At 47.4% G+C, this 14,678-nt stretch overlaps 1 protein-coding gene across 11 annotated transcripts in view; it reads right to left on the bottom strand.

Annotated features, from left to right (window-relative positions):
• Positions 1–14,678, bottom strand: part of LOC106590754 (centrosomal protein of 192 kDa) — a 97,306-nt gene that overhangs the window by 62,399 nt on the left and 20,229 nt on the right. For all 11 annotated transcript variants that reach the window (XM_082972291.1, XM_082972300.1, XM_082972294.1 and 8 more), the window contains exons 10-17: positions 13,121–13,259; positions 11,120–11,421; positions 10,663–10,812; positions 10,260–10,521; positions 5,052–5,195; positions 2,821–3,110; positions 2,418–2,547; positions 1,246–1,734 (exon numbers count right to left, since the gene is read on the bottom strand). In XM_082972291.1, the coding sequence (XP_082828417.1) occupies positions 1,246–1,734; positions 2,418–2,547; positions 2,821–3,110; positions 5,052–5,195; positions 10,260–10,521; positions 10,663–10,812; positions 11,120–11,421; positions 13,121–13,259 (1,906 nt within the window). The remainder of the gene's footprint in view (positions 1–1,245; positions 1,735–2,417; positions 2,548–2,820; positions 3,111–5,051; positions 5,196–10,259; positions 10,522–10,662; positions 10,813–11,119; positions 11,422–13,120; positions 13,260–14,678) is intronic.

Here is a 14,678-nt window from a genome sequence, read left to right as displayed (position 1 = left end):
TACAAGCAGGAAATGAAAAATCTGGTACCTGTAGTTTTTTTCCAAGTCATTGCCAATCGAACACACAGTGAGTAAGGGTTCATTTTGCACGTCCTAAGGCTTCCACTAGATGTCAACAGTCTTTAGAAAGTTGTTTGAGACGTCTATGATGAACAGAGACGGAGCGAGAAGGGAAGTTGGTAACCCAGGGAAGGATGTTAGTTCATTGGCGCGCGTTCACGCGAGAGGAAGCTCTGTTCCAAAACGTTTTTCAAGACACTGGAATGGTCCGGTTGGAATATTACTGAAGTTTCACGTTAAAATGTCCCTAAAGATTGATGCTATACAACGTTTGACATGTTTGAACGAACGTAAATAGATTTTTTGGGGGGGGGGACTTTTTTGTCGTCACAATTTCCTCGCGCATCCTACATTTTGAGTAGCTAACTGAACGCGCAAACATGGAGTTATTTGGACATAAATTATGAACTTTATCGAACAAAATCAACATTTGTTGTGGACCTGGGATTCCTGGAAGTGCCTTCTGATGAAGATTATTAAAAGGTAAGTGAATATTTCTTATGCTATTTATGCATTTAGATGACTCCAAAATGACGGGTATCTATAATTGCCTGCTGTTTTTTATGAGCGCAGTACTCAGATTATTGCAAAGTGTGCTTTCCACGTAAAGTTATTTTGAAATCTGTCAATGCGGTTGCATAAAGGAGTAGCCCATCTATAATTCTATATAATTCTATATAATTCTATATAATTCTATAATTCTTAAAATAATTATGTATTTTGTCAACGTTTATGAGGTATATTTTTGTAAATTCACCGGAATTTTGGGGTGGAAAATACATTTTCCGAACATCAAGCGCCAATGTAAAATGCTGTTTTTGGTTAGTGCATAATTTTAGCTGGTTTTGTGCTTTTGGACGGCTACCGTTGCTATGAAAATGCTAAGAAAATAGCTGTGTTGTTCTTTTGCTGTGGTGGTATCCTAACATAATCTAATGTTTTTCTTTCGCTGTAAAGCCTTTTTTGAAATCGGACAACGTGGTTAGATTAACGAGAGTCTTATCTTTAAAACGGTGTAAAATAGTTGATTGTTTGAGAAATTGAAATGATTCGATTTTTTGCCGTTTTTGAATTTCGCGCCATGCTATCTTGTCAAGCAATCCCGGTAACGGGATGAGAACGGGAAGGAGTCCCGTAGAGGTTATTAAAGAGTAGAATTTCAGCTGTAGTATGAATATGGGATACCTGGGGCTGGACGCGGCAGACCTTTCTGGCGTTGCCTCTGGATCCGACTCCTCTTTGAAAGCTCCATGATCATGGCCGCCAGCTGGGAGGGCTCCGAGGAGATGGAGGCATCTGCGATGGCCGAGGCAATGGTGCTGATAGACAACACGAGGTTAGACTGGTCTGTGCCGCTGCTGGGGCTGGGGTCCAGGCTGCCGGGGGAGGCTGAGGGAAGGGTCTGGCTGGGGGAGAGCAGGGCCTCAGGGAGAGGGGAGGCTGAGGGAAGGGTCTGGCTGGGGGAGAGCAGGGCCTCAGGGAGGGGGGAGACTGAGGGAAGGGTCTGGCTGGGGGAGAGCAGGGCCTCAGGGAGAGGGGAGGCTGAGGGAAGGGTCTGGCTGGGGGAGAGCAGGGCCTCAGGGAGGGGGGAGACTGATTCACAAGGCTCTGGCTCTTCATCTCCTGTCGGTGACACCCTGTCTGGAGCTGCCTCCACAGTCTTGTCCAAGTCCTCTACAAAAACAACACATTGGAAGTATCAACCACCACGTGTGATACTCTGATGACTGATTTGGGTTTAAAATGAGGAATAAATATGATGACTGTGATCAAGTATGAAAAATGATGCCAAACCAAGTCAAGATGTACTGGCCGGCCTCACAGTGGGATTCAGGAATAAGTGTCTTACTGGCCGGCCTCACAGTGGGATTCAGGAATAAGTGTCTTACTGGCCGGCCTCACAGTGGGATTCAGGAATAAGTGTCTTACTGGCTGGGCTCACAGTGGGAATCAGGAATAAGTGTCTTACTGACTGGCCTCACAGTGGGAATCAGGAATAAGTGTCTTACTGGCTGGGCTCACAGTGGGAATCAGGAATAAGTGTTTTACTGGCCGGCCTCACAGTGGGAACCAGGAATAAGTGTCTTACTGGCTGGGCTCACAGTGGGAATCAGGAATAAGTGTCTTGCTGGCTGGGCTGTCCGGCCTCACAGTGGGAACCAGGAATAAGTGTTTTACTGGCTGGCCTCACAGTGGGAACCAGGAATAAGTGTCTTACTGGCTGGGCTCACAGTGGGAACCAGGAATAAGTGTCTTACTGGCTGGGCTCACAGTGGGAACCAGGAATAAGTGTCTTACTGGCTGGGCTCACAGTGAGAACCAGGAATAAGTGTCGCGGACGTCCAGACGGTACCTACCTGTGTTCATGGTGCGGTCGTGGTCGGTGTCGCTGCGGACCGAGCTGTCCTGAGACAGGAAGTCTGATGGTTGAATCAGAGGAAATGGTTCCCTCTTCTCTGGAGAGGTGATGACGTAACCAAACGACGGCTGGAGAGGAAAGACACAACAACGAACTGGTCAAGTCAGATGGCTGATGGGAAGGGAAAATAAAAACCACAGGCTTAAACCCTCAGCGGTAGTCTGAAACACGGCGTCCCTACTGTCCCTTCGACACCGCGGGCAGGTTTCCCGGACCGAGATGAAGGCTCCTATTCCTGAACTAAAAGCACACCCGACCCTACGAGACTACGTGAATAGTGAAAAGAGTAGAACGACGTGCTGCAGAGCGACGTCGACAAGACATGGAACGAGCCCCCATACCCGTTTGACTGTATCGTCCTCCCTGTCGTCCCCTAGACAGCCCAGGGCCTCAGAGCGCTGCTGGAAGAAGGTCCCCAGAGACAGACGGAGATAACTCTGGTTCCCTCTGTCCAGGTCCTGGGACACCTGGCTGGCCCTCATCAGGATGTGGCTGCTGGCCGGGAGTCTCCAGGACGTGTCGGATAGGAGACCTGGACTGGTGGAGTCCGACGTCATCACCTCCTCCTGCATGAACCGGTTCTCCTTCTCAAACACCTTCTGGTCCTCTATGATCTTCTCTATGGCGTTACCTGGAACACAATAAAAACAGGACGACTCCAGCAACACTGCTGATCTGTCTATGGCGTTACCTGGACATTCTGACGAGGCACAGCGCCATTCTGACGAGGCACAGCGCCATTCTGACGAGGCACAGCGACATTCTGACGAGGCACAGCGATCATTCGGGACAGCGCCATTCTGACGAGGCCCAGCGATCATTAGGGACAGCGCCATTCTGACGAGGCACAGCGACATTCTGACGAGGCACAGCGATCATTAGGGACAGCGCCATTCTGACGAGGCACAGCGACATTCTGACGAGGCACAGCGATCATTAGGGACAGCGCCATTCTGACGAGGCACAGCGATCATTCGGGACAGCGCCATTCTGACGAGGCACAGCGATCATTCGGGACAGCGACATTCTGACGAGGCACAGCGATCATTTGGCACAGCGACATTCTGACGAGGCACAGTAACATTCTGACGAGGCACAGCGATCATTAGGGACAGCACCAATCTGACGAGGCACATCGATCATTCGGGACAGCGACATTCTGACGAGGCACAGCGATTATTTGGCACAGCGACATTCTGACGAGGCACAGTGACATTCTGACGAGGCACAGCGATCATTAGGGACAGCGCCATTCTGATGAGGCACAGCGATCATTAGGGACAGCGCCATTCTGACGAGGCACAGCGATCATTTGGGACAGCGCCATTCTGACGAGGCACAGCGACATTCTGACGAGGCACAGCGCCATTCTGACGAGGCACAGCGATCATTCGGGACAGCGCCATTCTGACGAGGCACAGCGATCATTAGGGACAGCGCCATTCTGACGAGGCACAGCGATCATTCGGGACAGCGACATTCTGACGAGGCACAGCGATCATTTGGCACAGCGACATTCTGACGAGGCACAGTGACATTCTGACGAGGCACAGCGATCATTCGGCACAGCGCCATTCTGACGAGGCACAGCGATCATTAGGGACAGCGACATTCTGACGAGGCACAGCGATCATTAGGGACAGCGCCATTCTGACGAGGCACAGCGATCATTTGGGACAGCGCCATTCTGATGAGGCACAGCGACATTCTGACGAGGCACAGCGACATTCTGACGAGGCACAGCGATCATTCGGCACAGCACCATTCTGACGAGGCACAGCGATCATTAGGGACAGCGCCATTCTGACGAGGCACAGCGATCATTCGGGACAGCGACATTCTGACGAGGCACAGCGATCATTAGGGACAGCGACATTCTGACGAGGCACAGCGATCATTTGGGACAGCACCATTCTGACGAGGCACAGCGACATTGACGAGGCACAGTAACATTCTGACGAGGCACAGCGATCATTAGGGACAGCACCAATCTGACGAGGCACATCGATCATTCGGGACAGCGACATTCTGACGAGGCACAGCGATCATTTGGCACAGCGACATTCTGACGAGGCACAGTGACATTCTGACGAGGCACAGCGATCATTCGGCACAGCGCCATTCTGACGAGGCACAGCGATCATTAGGGACAGCGACATTCTGACGAGGCACAGCGATCATTAGGGACAGCGCCATTCTGACGAGGCACAGCGATCATTTGGGACAGCGCCATTCTGATGAGGCACAGCGACATTCTGACGAGGCACAGCGACATTCTGACGAGGCACAGCGATCATTCGGCACAGCACCATTCTGACGAGGCACAGCGATCATTTTCAGATGTAACTGTTGACAGGCATAGATAGGTGTGTGACGGCCAATAGAGCACGGTTTGGACCGCTGTTCGTTCAATCAGCATTCAGGATCCAGACAAACTGTTTTATAGTGGATCTTTCGTACCGACGCTACAGTGGGGAACACCTAGTTATCACAACCAAAAGGAACAAAACACAAATCCCTATTTCCAAGTACAGCTTAAAAATAACAGTTTGACAATAACCCCTGTACTTACTGCCTGGAACGAAGTCCTCAGCCTGGAACTGGTCTGCTGCCTCCGGAAGCTGCTTCCCATCCACCTCCTTCTCAAAGGACGAGTAGTAAGCCAGATCAGTCACCCACTTCCCCTCCTCGTTCTGGTAGACCACACTGGGAGAGGCTGGGACACACACACACACACACACACACACACACACACACACACACACACACACACACACACACACACACACACACACACACACACACACCTGATGGAGACCTTGTTCTATACACCAGGGTACCGGTGAGGATTTACTACAGCTGGACAACTTGACGGATTGGTCCAAAATCAAGTCACAAAAAAACATTCATTTTCTGTCCATGAATTTATAGCAGTGTAAGTTGTTACATCATATATTAAGCTTTAATCAGTTAAATTAGATATTAAAATACGAACCCTGTTAGGATCCTGGATCTAGTTGATTAGATATTAAACATGAACCGTGTAAGGATCCTGGATCTAGTTGATTAGATATTAAACATGAACCCTGTTAGGATCCTGGATCTAGTTGATTAGATATTAAACATGAACCCTGTAAGGATCCTGGATCCAGTTGATTAGATATTAAACATGAACCCTGTAAGGATCCTGGATCTAGTTGATTAGATATTAAACATGAACCCTGTTAGGATCCTGGATCTAGTTGATTAGATATTAAACATGAACCCTGTTAGGATCCTGGATCTAGTTGATTAGATATTAAACATGAACCCTGTTAGGATCCTGGATCTAGTTGATTAGATATTAAACATGAACCCTGTTAGGATCCTGGATCTAGTTGTTATATCAGATATTAAACATGAACCCTGTTAGGATCCTGGATCTAGTTGTTATATCAGATATTAAACATGAACCCTGTTAGGATCCTGGATCTAGTTGATTAGATATTAAACATGAACCCTGTTAGGATCCTGGATCTAGTTGATTAGATATTAAACATGAACCCTGTTAGGATCCTGGATCTAGTTGATTAGATATTAAACATGAACCCTGTTAGGATCCTGGATCTAGTTGTTATATCAGATATTAAACATGAACCCTGTAAGGATCCTGGATCTAGTTGATTAGATATTAAACATGAACCCTGTAAGGATCCTGGATCTAGTTGATTAGATAAACATGAACCCTGTTAGGATCCTGGATCTAGTTGATTAGATAAACATGAACCCTGTTAGGATCCTGGATCTAGTTGATTAGATATTAAACATGAACCCTGTTAGGATCCTGGATCTAGTTGTTATATCAGATATTAAACATGAACCCTGTAAGGATCCTGGATCTAGTTGATTAGATATTAAAACATGAACCCTGTAAGGATCCTGGATCTAGTTGTTATATCAGATATTAAACATGAACCCTGTTAGGATCCTGGATCTAGTTGATTAGATAAACATGAACCCTGTTAGGATCCTGGATCTAGTTGTTATATCAGATATTAAACATGAACCCTGTTAGGATCCTGGATCTAGTTGTTATATCAGATATTAAACATGAACCCTGTTAGGATCCTGGATCTAGTTGATTAGATAAACATGAACCCTGTAAGGATCCTGGATCTAGTTGATTAGATAAACATGAACCCTGTAAGGATCCTGGATCTAGTTGATTAGATAAACATGAACCCTGTAAGGATCCTGGATCTATTTGTTATATCAGATATTAAACATGAACCCTGTAAGGATCCTGGATCTAGTTGATTAGATATTAAACATGAACCCTGTAAGGATCCTGGATCTAGTTGTTATATCAGATATTATACATGAACCCTGTAAGGATCCTGGATCTAGTTGATTAGATAAATATGAACCCTGTAAGGATCCTGGATCTAGTTGATTAGATAAACATGAACCCTGTAAGGATCCTGGATCTAGTTGATTAGATATTAAACATGAACCCTGTTAGGATCCTGGATCTAGTTGTTATATCAGATATTAAACATGAACCCTGTAAGGATCCTGGATCTAGTTGATTAGATATTATACATGAACCGTGTAAGGATCCTGGATCTAGTTGATTAGATATTAAACATGAACCCTGTTAGGATCCTGGATCTAGTTGATTAGATATTAAACATGAACCCTGTTAGGATCCTGGATCTAGTTGTTATATCAGATATTAAATACGAACCCTGTTAGGATCCTGGATCTAGTTGATTAGATATTAAACATGAACCCTGTTAGGATCCTGGATCTAGTTGATTAGATATTAAAACATGAACCCTGTTAGGATCCTGGATCTAGTTGTTATATCAGATATTAAACATGAACCCTGTTAGGATCCTGGATCTAGTTGTTATATCAGATATTAAACATGAACCCTGTAAGGATCCTGGATCTAGTTGATTAGATATTAAACATGAACCCTGTTAGGATCCTGGATCTAGTTGATTAGATATTAAACATGAACCCTGTTAGGATCCTGGATCTAGTTGTTATATCAGATATTATACATGAACCCTGTAAGGATCCTGGATCTAGTTGATTAGATAAACATGAACCCTGTAAGGATCCTGGATCTAGTTGATTAGATAAACATGAACCCTGTAAGGATCCTGGATCTAGTTGATTAGATATTAAACATGAACCCTGTTAGGATCCTGGATCTAGTTGTTATATCAGATATTAAACATGAACCCTGTAAGGATCCTGGATCTAGTTGTTATATCAGATATTAAACATGAACCCTGTAAGGATCCTGGATCTAGTTGATTAGATCAGATATTAAACATGAACCCTGTAAGGATCCTGGATCTAGTTGTTATATCAGATATTATACATGAACCCTGTAAGGATCCTGGATCTAGTTGATTAGATAAACATGAACCCTGTAAGGATCCTGGATCTAGTTGATTAGATATTAAACATGAACCCTGTTAGGATCCTGGATCTAGTTGTTATATCAGATATTAAACATGAACCCTGTAAGGATCCTGGATCTAGTTGTTATATCAGATAAACATGAACCCTGTAAGGATCCTGGATCTAGTTGATTAGATATTAAAACATGAAGCCTGTTAGGATCCTGGATCTAGTTGATTAGATATTAAAACATGAACCCTGTAAGGATCCTGGATCTAGTTGATTAGATATTAAACATGAACCCTGTAAGGATCCTGGATCTAGTTGTTATATCAGATATTAAACATGAACCCTGTTAGGATCCTGGATCTAGTTGTTATATCAGATATTAAACATGAACCCTGTTAGGATCCTGGATCTAGTTGTTATATCAGATATTAAACATGAACCCTGTAAGGATCCTGGATCTAGTTGTTATATCAGATATTAAACATGAACCCTGTAAGGATCCTGGATCTAGTTGATTAGATATTAAACATGAACCGTGTAAGGATCCTGGATCTAGTTGTTATATCAGATATTAAACATGAACCGTGTAAGGATCCTGGATCTAGTTGTTATATCAGATATTAAACATGAACCCTGTAAGGATCCTGGATCCAGTTGTTATATCAGATATTATACATGAACCCTGTAAGGATCCTGGATCTAGTTGTTATATCAGATATTAAACATGAACCCTGTTAGGATCCTGGATCTAGTTGATTAGATATTAAAACATGAACCCTGTAAGGATCCTGGATCTAGTTGATTAGATATTAAACATGAACCCTGTTAGGATCCTGGATCTAGTTGTTATATCAGATATTAAACATGAACCCTGTAAGGATCCTGGATCTAGTTGATTCAGATATTAAACATGAACCCTGTTAGGATCCTGGATCTAGTTGTTATATCAGATATTAAAACATGAACCCTGTAAGGATCCTGGATCTAGTTGATTAGATATTAAACATGAACCGTGTAAGGATCCTGGATCTAGTTGTTATATCAGATATTAAACATGAACCCTGTAAGGATCCTGGATCTAGTTGATTAGATATTAAACATGAACCCTGTTAGGATCCTGGATCTAGTTGTTATATCAGATATTAAACATGAACCCTGTAAGGATCCTGGATCTAGTTGATTAGATATTAAAACATGAACCCTGTAAGGATCCTGGATCTAGTTGATTAGATATTAAACATGAACTGTGTAAGGATCCTGGATCCAGTTGATTAGATATTAAACATGAACCCTGTAAGGATCCTGGATCCAGTTGATTAGATATTAAACATGAACCCTGTAAGGATCCTGGATCTAGTTGTTACATCAGATATTAAACATGAACCCTGTAAGGATCCTGGATCCAGTTGATTAGATATTAAACATGAACCCTGTAAGGATCCTGGATCTAGTTGATTAGATATTAAACATGAACCGTGTTAGCTAAGAACAAATTCTTATTTACAACGACGTCCTACCGGGGAACAGTGGGTTAACTGCCTTGTTCAGTGGCAGAACGACAGATTTTTACCTGGTCAGATCAGGATTCGATCCAGCAACCTTTCGGTTACAGGCCCAACGCTCCAACCACCAGGCTACCCGCCCGCCCGCCCCCAACCAACCACCAGGCTACCCGCCCGCCCGCCCCCAACCAACCACCAGGCTACCCGCCCGCCCGCCCCCAACCAACCACCAGGCTTACCCGCCCGCCCCCAACCAACCACCAGGCTTACCCGCCCGCCCCCAACCAACCACCAGGCTTACCCGCCCGCCCCCAACCAACCACCAGGCTACCCACCCGCCCCCAACCACCAGGCTACCCGCCCCCAACCACCAGGCTACCCGCCCCCGCCCCCAACCACCAGGCTACCCGCCTCCAACCACCAGGCTACCCGCCTCCAACCACCAGGCTACCCGCCTCCAACCACCAGGCTACCCGCCTCCAACCACCAGGCTACCCGCCTCCAACCACCAGGCTACCCGCCTCCAACCACCAGGCTACCCGCCTCCAACCACCAGGCTACCCGCCTCCAACCACCAGGCTACCCGCCCCCAACCACCAGGCTACCCGCCTCCAACCACCAGGCTACCCGCCTCCAACCACCAGGCTACCCGCCTCCAACCACCAGGCTACCCGCCTCCAACCACCAGGCTACCCGCCTCCAACCACCAGGCTACCCGCCTCCAACCACCAGGCTACCCGCCTCCAACCACCAGGCTACCCGCCTCCAACCACCAGGCTACCCGCCACTACATAGGGAGCTGTTTGTACCAGGACACTACATAGGGAGCCGTTTGTACCAGGACACTACATAGGGAGCCGTTTGGGACTTACCCGGTTGGAAGTCCAGGTTATCAGGACAGTGGTTCCAGTCGCTGTCAGAGTGAGAGTCCTCCTCCGGGTGGAAGCTCTGAGAGAGGTACTTAGCCTCCAGAGAGGTGGAGAGAAGATCCTTCTCACCCCGACTCGTGTCTGACAGGCCAGGAGGACCAGGAGGTGCAGAGGAGTCCCCACATGGACCTCCTCTTGGCCCCAGGGCAGCAGGCCTCCCCCTCCCCTCCTCCTCCTCCTCATCATCACTATGCGAAAGAAGCACCTGGTATAGAAGGGCAGCAACTTACTAACACCGTAGAATTGTTTTTACCTTCATTTAAAACTAGGAGATGTTGGGATTCTTCAAAACTGTTTAACTCCAAGGGCAGCATGTCATCCTAAATGATTGGTTGTGTAAGTGTACCTGAGAGAGGTGGAAGCTGTTCTGTGTGGTCTGGAGGTGAGAGGTCATGTCCTGGGGTCTCCAGTGTCCAGCACCAGTCCTCAGGTATATAGAATCCAAGACATCTGGACCCTCCTCTGCCAACCCAGACTCTGTACTGTCCATGGCATCCTGCGCACACACACACACACACACACACACACACACACACACACACACACACACACACACACACACACACACACAGGGAGATTATACAAGCGTCTGTGTTGTATGTGAACAGTATCACTGCAGGTGACCGTATTACGTCCGGTAAATAGCACAGAACATAAGGTAGTGGGCGGCCAGGAGTTTTTCCCCTGACAGCGTGACCTGACCCGGAGGAACTCCTGGCCTCTAGGTACAACTCCTGCCACGTACAAAGTCTCAGTCCACACAAACGGTGTTGTAACGGAAAAATGTCCGACAGAAAACTCACCAGCGCTTCCTGTCTGTCTAAGGTCATACTCCAATTGACAGGGGACGTCCTCTGGGGCCCAGAGTTGGTCTCTCCAGTCCCCACCGGCCCCACACGGTCCCCCATCAGGCTGCCCCGGCTCAGCCCCAGTAGAGAGCGAGGGTCTTGGGTATTCTCTCCCGGCACGCTGCCCCCCAGGATCCCAAGCCCCCGCAGAACATCGTAGGTAGTCTGGGCCGAGGAGGAGGAGGTGGAGAAGGGTAGAGCGGACACTCCACCGTTCCCTCCCTCCTCACTCCCACTGCTCCCGTCGCCTCCTCCTCCTGGTGAAGAACAGATGACCGGTTACCCCCGGTTACCACCGGTTACCAACATCCACTCAGAGGTTAGCGAGTTCATATCAGGAAATCAGTCAATTTAAATAAATTCCTTTAGGCCCTAATCTAGGGATTTCACTAGGATATGAATATGTTGGTCAGAAAACCTTAAAATAAATAAAAGGTAGGGGGCGTGGATCAGAAAACCAGTCAGTATCTGGTGTGACCACCTCATGCAGCGAGACACATCTCCTTCACATAGAGTTGGTCCGGCTGCTGATTGGTCCGGCTGCTGATTGGTCAGGCTGTTGGTCGTGGCCTGTGGAATGTTGTCCCACTCCTCCTTCACTGGCTGAGCAAAGTTGGTGGATATTTTGGCGGGAACTGGAACACGCTGTCGTACACGTCGATCCAGAGCATTCCAAACATGCTCAATGGGTGACATGTCTGGTGACTATGCAGGCCATGGAAGAACTGGGACATTTTCAGCTTCCAGGAATTGTGTTCAGATCCTTGTGACATGGGGCCGTGGATTATCATGCTGAAATGTGGGGTGATGGTGGTGGATGAACGGCACGACAACGGGGCCTCAGGATCTCATCACTGTATTTCTGTGCATTCAAATTGCCATCGATAAAACGCCATAGTGTTCGTTGTCCGTAGCTTACGCCTGGTCCATACCATAACCCCACCATGGGGCCCGTACCATAACCCCACCTCCACCATGGGGCCCGTAGCATAACCCCACCATGGGGCCCGTACCATAACCCCACCATGGGGCCCGTACCATAACCCCACCATGGGGCCCGTACCATAACCCCACCATGGGGCCCGTACCATAACCCCACCATGGGGCCCGTACCATAACCCCACCATGGGGCCCGTACCATAACCCCACCATGGGGCCCGTACCATAACCCCACCATGGGGCCCGTACCATAACCCCACCATGGGGCCCGTACCATAACCCCACCATGGGGCCCGTACCATAACCCCACCATGGGGCCCGTACCATAACCCCACCATGGGGCCCGTACCATAACCCCACCATGGGGCCCGTACCATAACCCCACCATGGGGCCCGTACCATAACCCCACCATGGGGCCCGTACCATAACCCCACCATGGGGCCCGTACCATAACCCCACCATGGGGCCCGTACCATAACCCCACCATGGGAAGCTCTGTTCACAATGTTGACATCAGCAAACCCGCTCACCCACACAACACCATACACGTGGTCTGCGGTTATGAGGCAAGTTGGACATACCGCCAAATTCTCTAAAATGACGTTGGAGGCGGCATATGATAGAGAAATGAACATTCAATTATCCGGCAACAGCTCGTGGAGATTTCTGCAGACAGCATGCCAATTGCAAACTTCCTCAAAATTTGAGACATCTGTGGCATTGTGTTGTGTGAGAAAAATTCACATTTTAGAGTGACCTTGTATTGTCCCCAGCACAAGGTGCACCTGTGTAACGATCATGATGTTTAATCAGCTTGTTGATATGCCACACCTGTCAGGTGGATGGATTATCTTGGCAAAGGAGAAATACTCACTAACAGGGATGTTAACAAATTTGTGCACAAAACTGGAGAAAAATATGCTTTTATGTGCAAAATTTAACATTTCTGGGATCTTTTATTTCAGCTCATGAAACACGAGACCAACACTTCCTATTTTTTGTTCGGTGTTTGTTACCTGTTACAGTGTTGATGACTTGGCCCTCTGCAGAGTATCTGTGTTCTAACCCAGTTAGAGAAGGGTTACGACCAGAGTCTTCGTCGGAGCTGCCTCCCTCCAGCCCAGGTCTGAAGCTGGGACGGTTGCTCTCGCCCACCTAAACCCAGACAGACATAACCCATGACCTCTGGTCAGACAGGCTAAAACAGGGCTGTGTTCAGTAGGACTATTTAGGACAAAAACATTTAGAAACCAAAACGCTATATCAACTTATCAAATACTGATTGTTTGGGACTGACCTCCCTTATCTCACCTCATTTGCTCACATCACACAACTAGACTACCTGGTTAAATAAAGGACTTGTTCTCAACTAGCCTACCTGGTTAAATAAAGGACTTGTTCTCTACTAGCCTACCTGGTTAAATAAAGGACTTGTTCTCAACTAGCCTACCTGGTTAAATAAAGGACTTGTTCTCAACTAGCCTACCTGGTTAAATAAAGGACTGGTTCTCAACTAGCCTACCTGGTTAAATAAAGGACTGGTTCTCAACTGGCCTACCTGGTTAAATAAAGGACTTGTTCTCAACTAGCCTACCTGGTTAAATAAAGGACTTGTTCTCAACTAGCCTACCTGGTTAAATAAAGGACTTGTTCTCAACTGGCCTACCTGGTTAAATAAAGGACTTGTTCTCAACTAGCCTACCTGGTTAAATAAAGGACTTGTTCTCAACTAGCCTACCTGGTTAAATAAAGGACTTGTTCTCAACTAGCCTACCTGGTTAAATAAAGGACTTGTTCTCAACTAGCCTACCTGGTTAAATAAAGGTGAAATTATATTTTTTTAAATGGTACATTCTGTTTTGCAACTGTTGTTCAGCTTTGTGTTTTCTACTGAAAACCAACCAAGGTCAAACAGAAGCAGTGAGATGGAGAGACAGACAGACGGGGGGACAGAGACGTGATCATACCAGCTGAAGCAGTGAGATGGAGAGACAGACAGACGGGGGACAGAGACGTGATCATACCAGCTGAAGCAGTGAGATGGAGAGACAGACAGACGGGGGGACAGAGACGTGATCATACCAGCTGAAGCAGTGAGATGGAGAGACAGACAGACGGGGGACAGAGACGTGATCATACCAGCTGAAGCAGTGAGATGGAGAGACAGACAGACGGGGGACAGAGACGTGATCATACCAGCTGAAGCAGTGAGATGGAGAGACAGACAGACGGGGGGACAGAGACGTGATCATACCAGCTGAAGCAGTGAGATGGAGAGACAGACAGACGGGGGACAGAGACGTGATCATACCAGCTGAAGCAGTGAGATGGAGAGACAGACAGACGGGGGGACAGAGACGTGATCATACCAGCTGAAGCAGTGAGATGGAGAGACAGACAGACGGGGGGACAGAGACGTGATCATACCAGCTGAAGCAGTGAGATGGAGAGACAGACAGACGGGGGGACAGAGACGTGATCATACCAGCTGAAGCAGTGAGATGGAGAGACAGACAGACGGGGGGACAGAGACGTGATCATACCAGCTGAAGCAGTGAGATGGAGAGACAGACA

Source organism: Salmo salar, unplaced genomic scaffold (assembly GCF_965601325.2).
Source record: "Salmo salar unplaced genomic scaffold, fSalSal1 ptg000635l, whole genome shotgun sequence".
NCBI classification, from domain to species: domain Eukaryota; kingdom Metazoa; phylum Chordata; class Actinopteri; order Salmoniformes; family Salmonidae; genus Salmo; species Salmo salar.
This window is presented reverse-complemented; position numbering and strand designations above follow the sequence as displayed.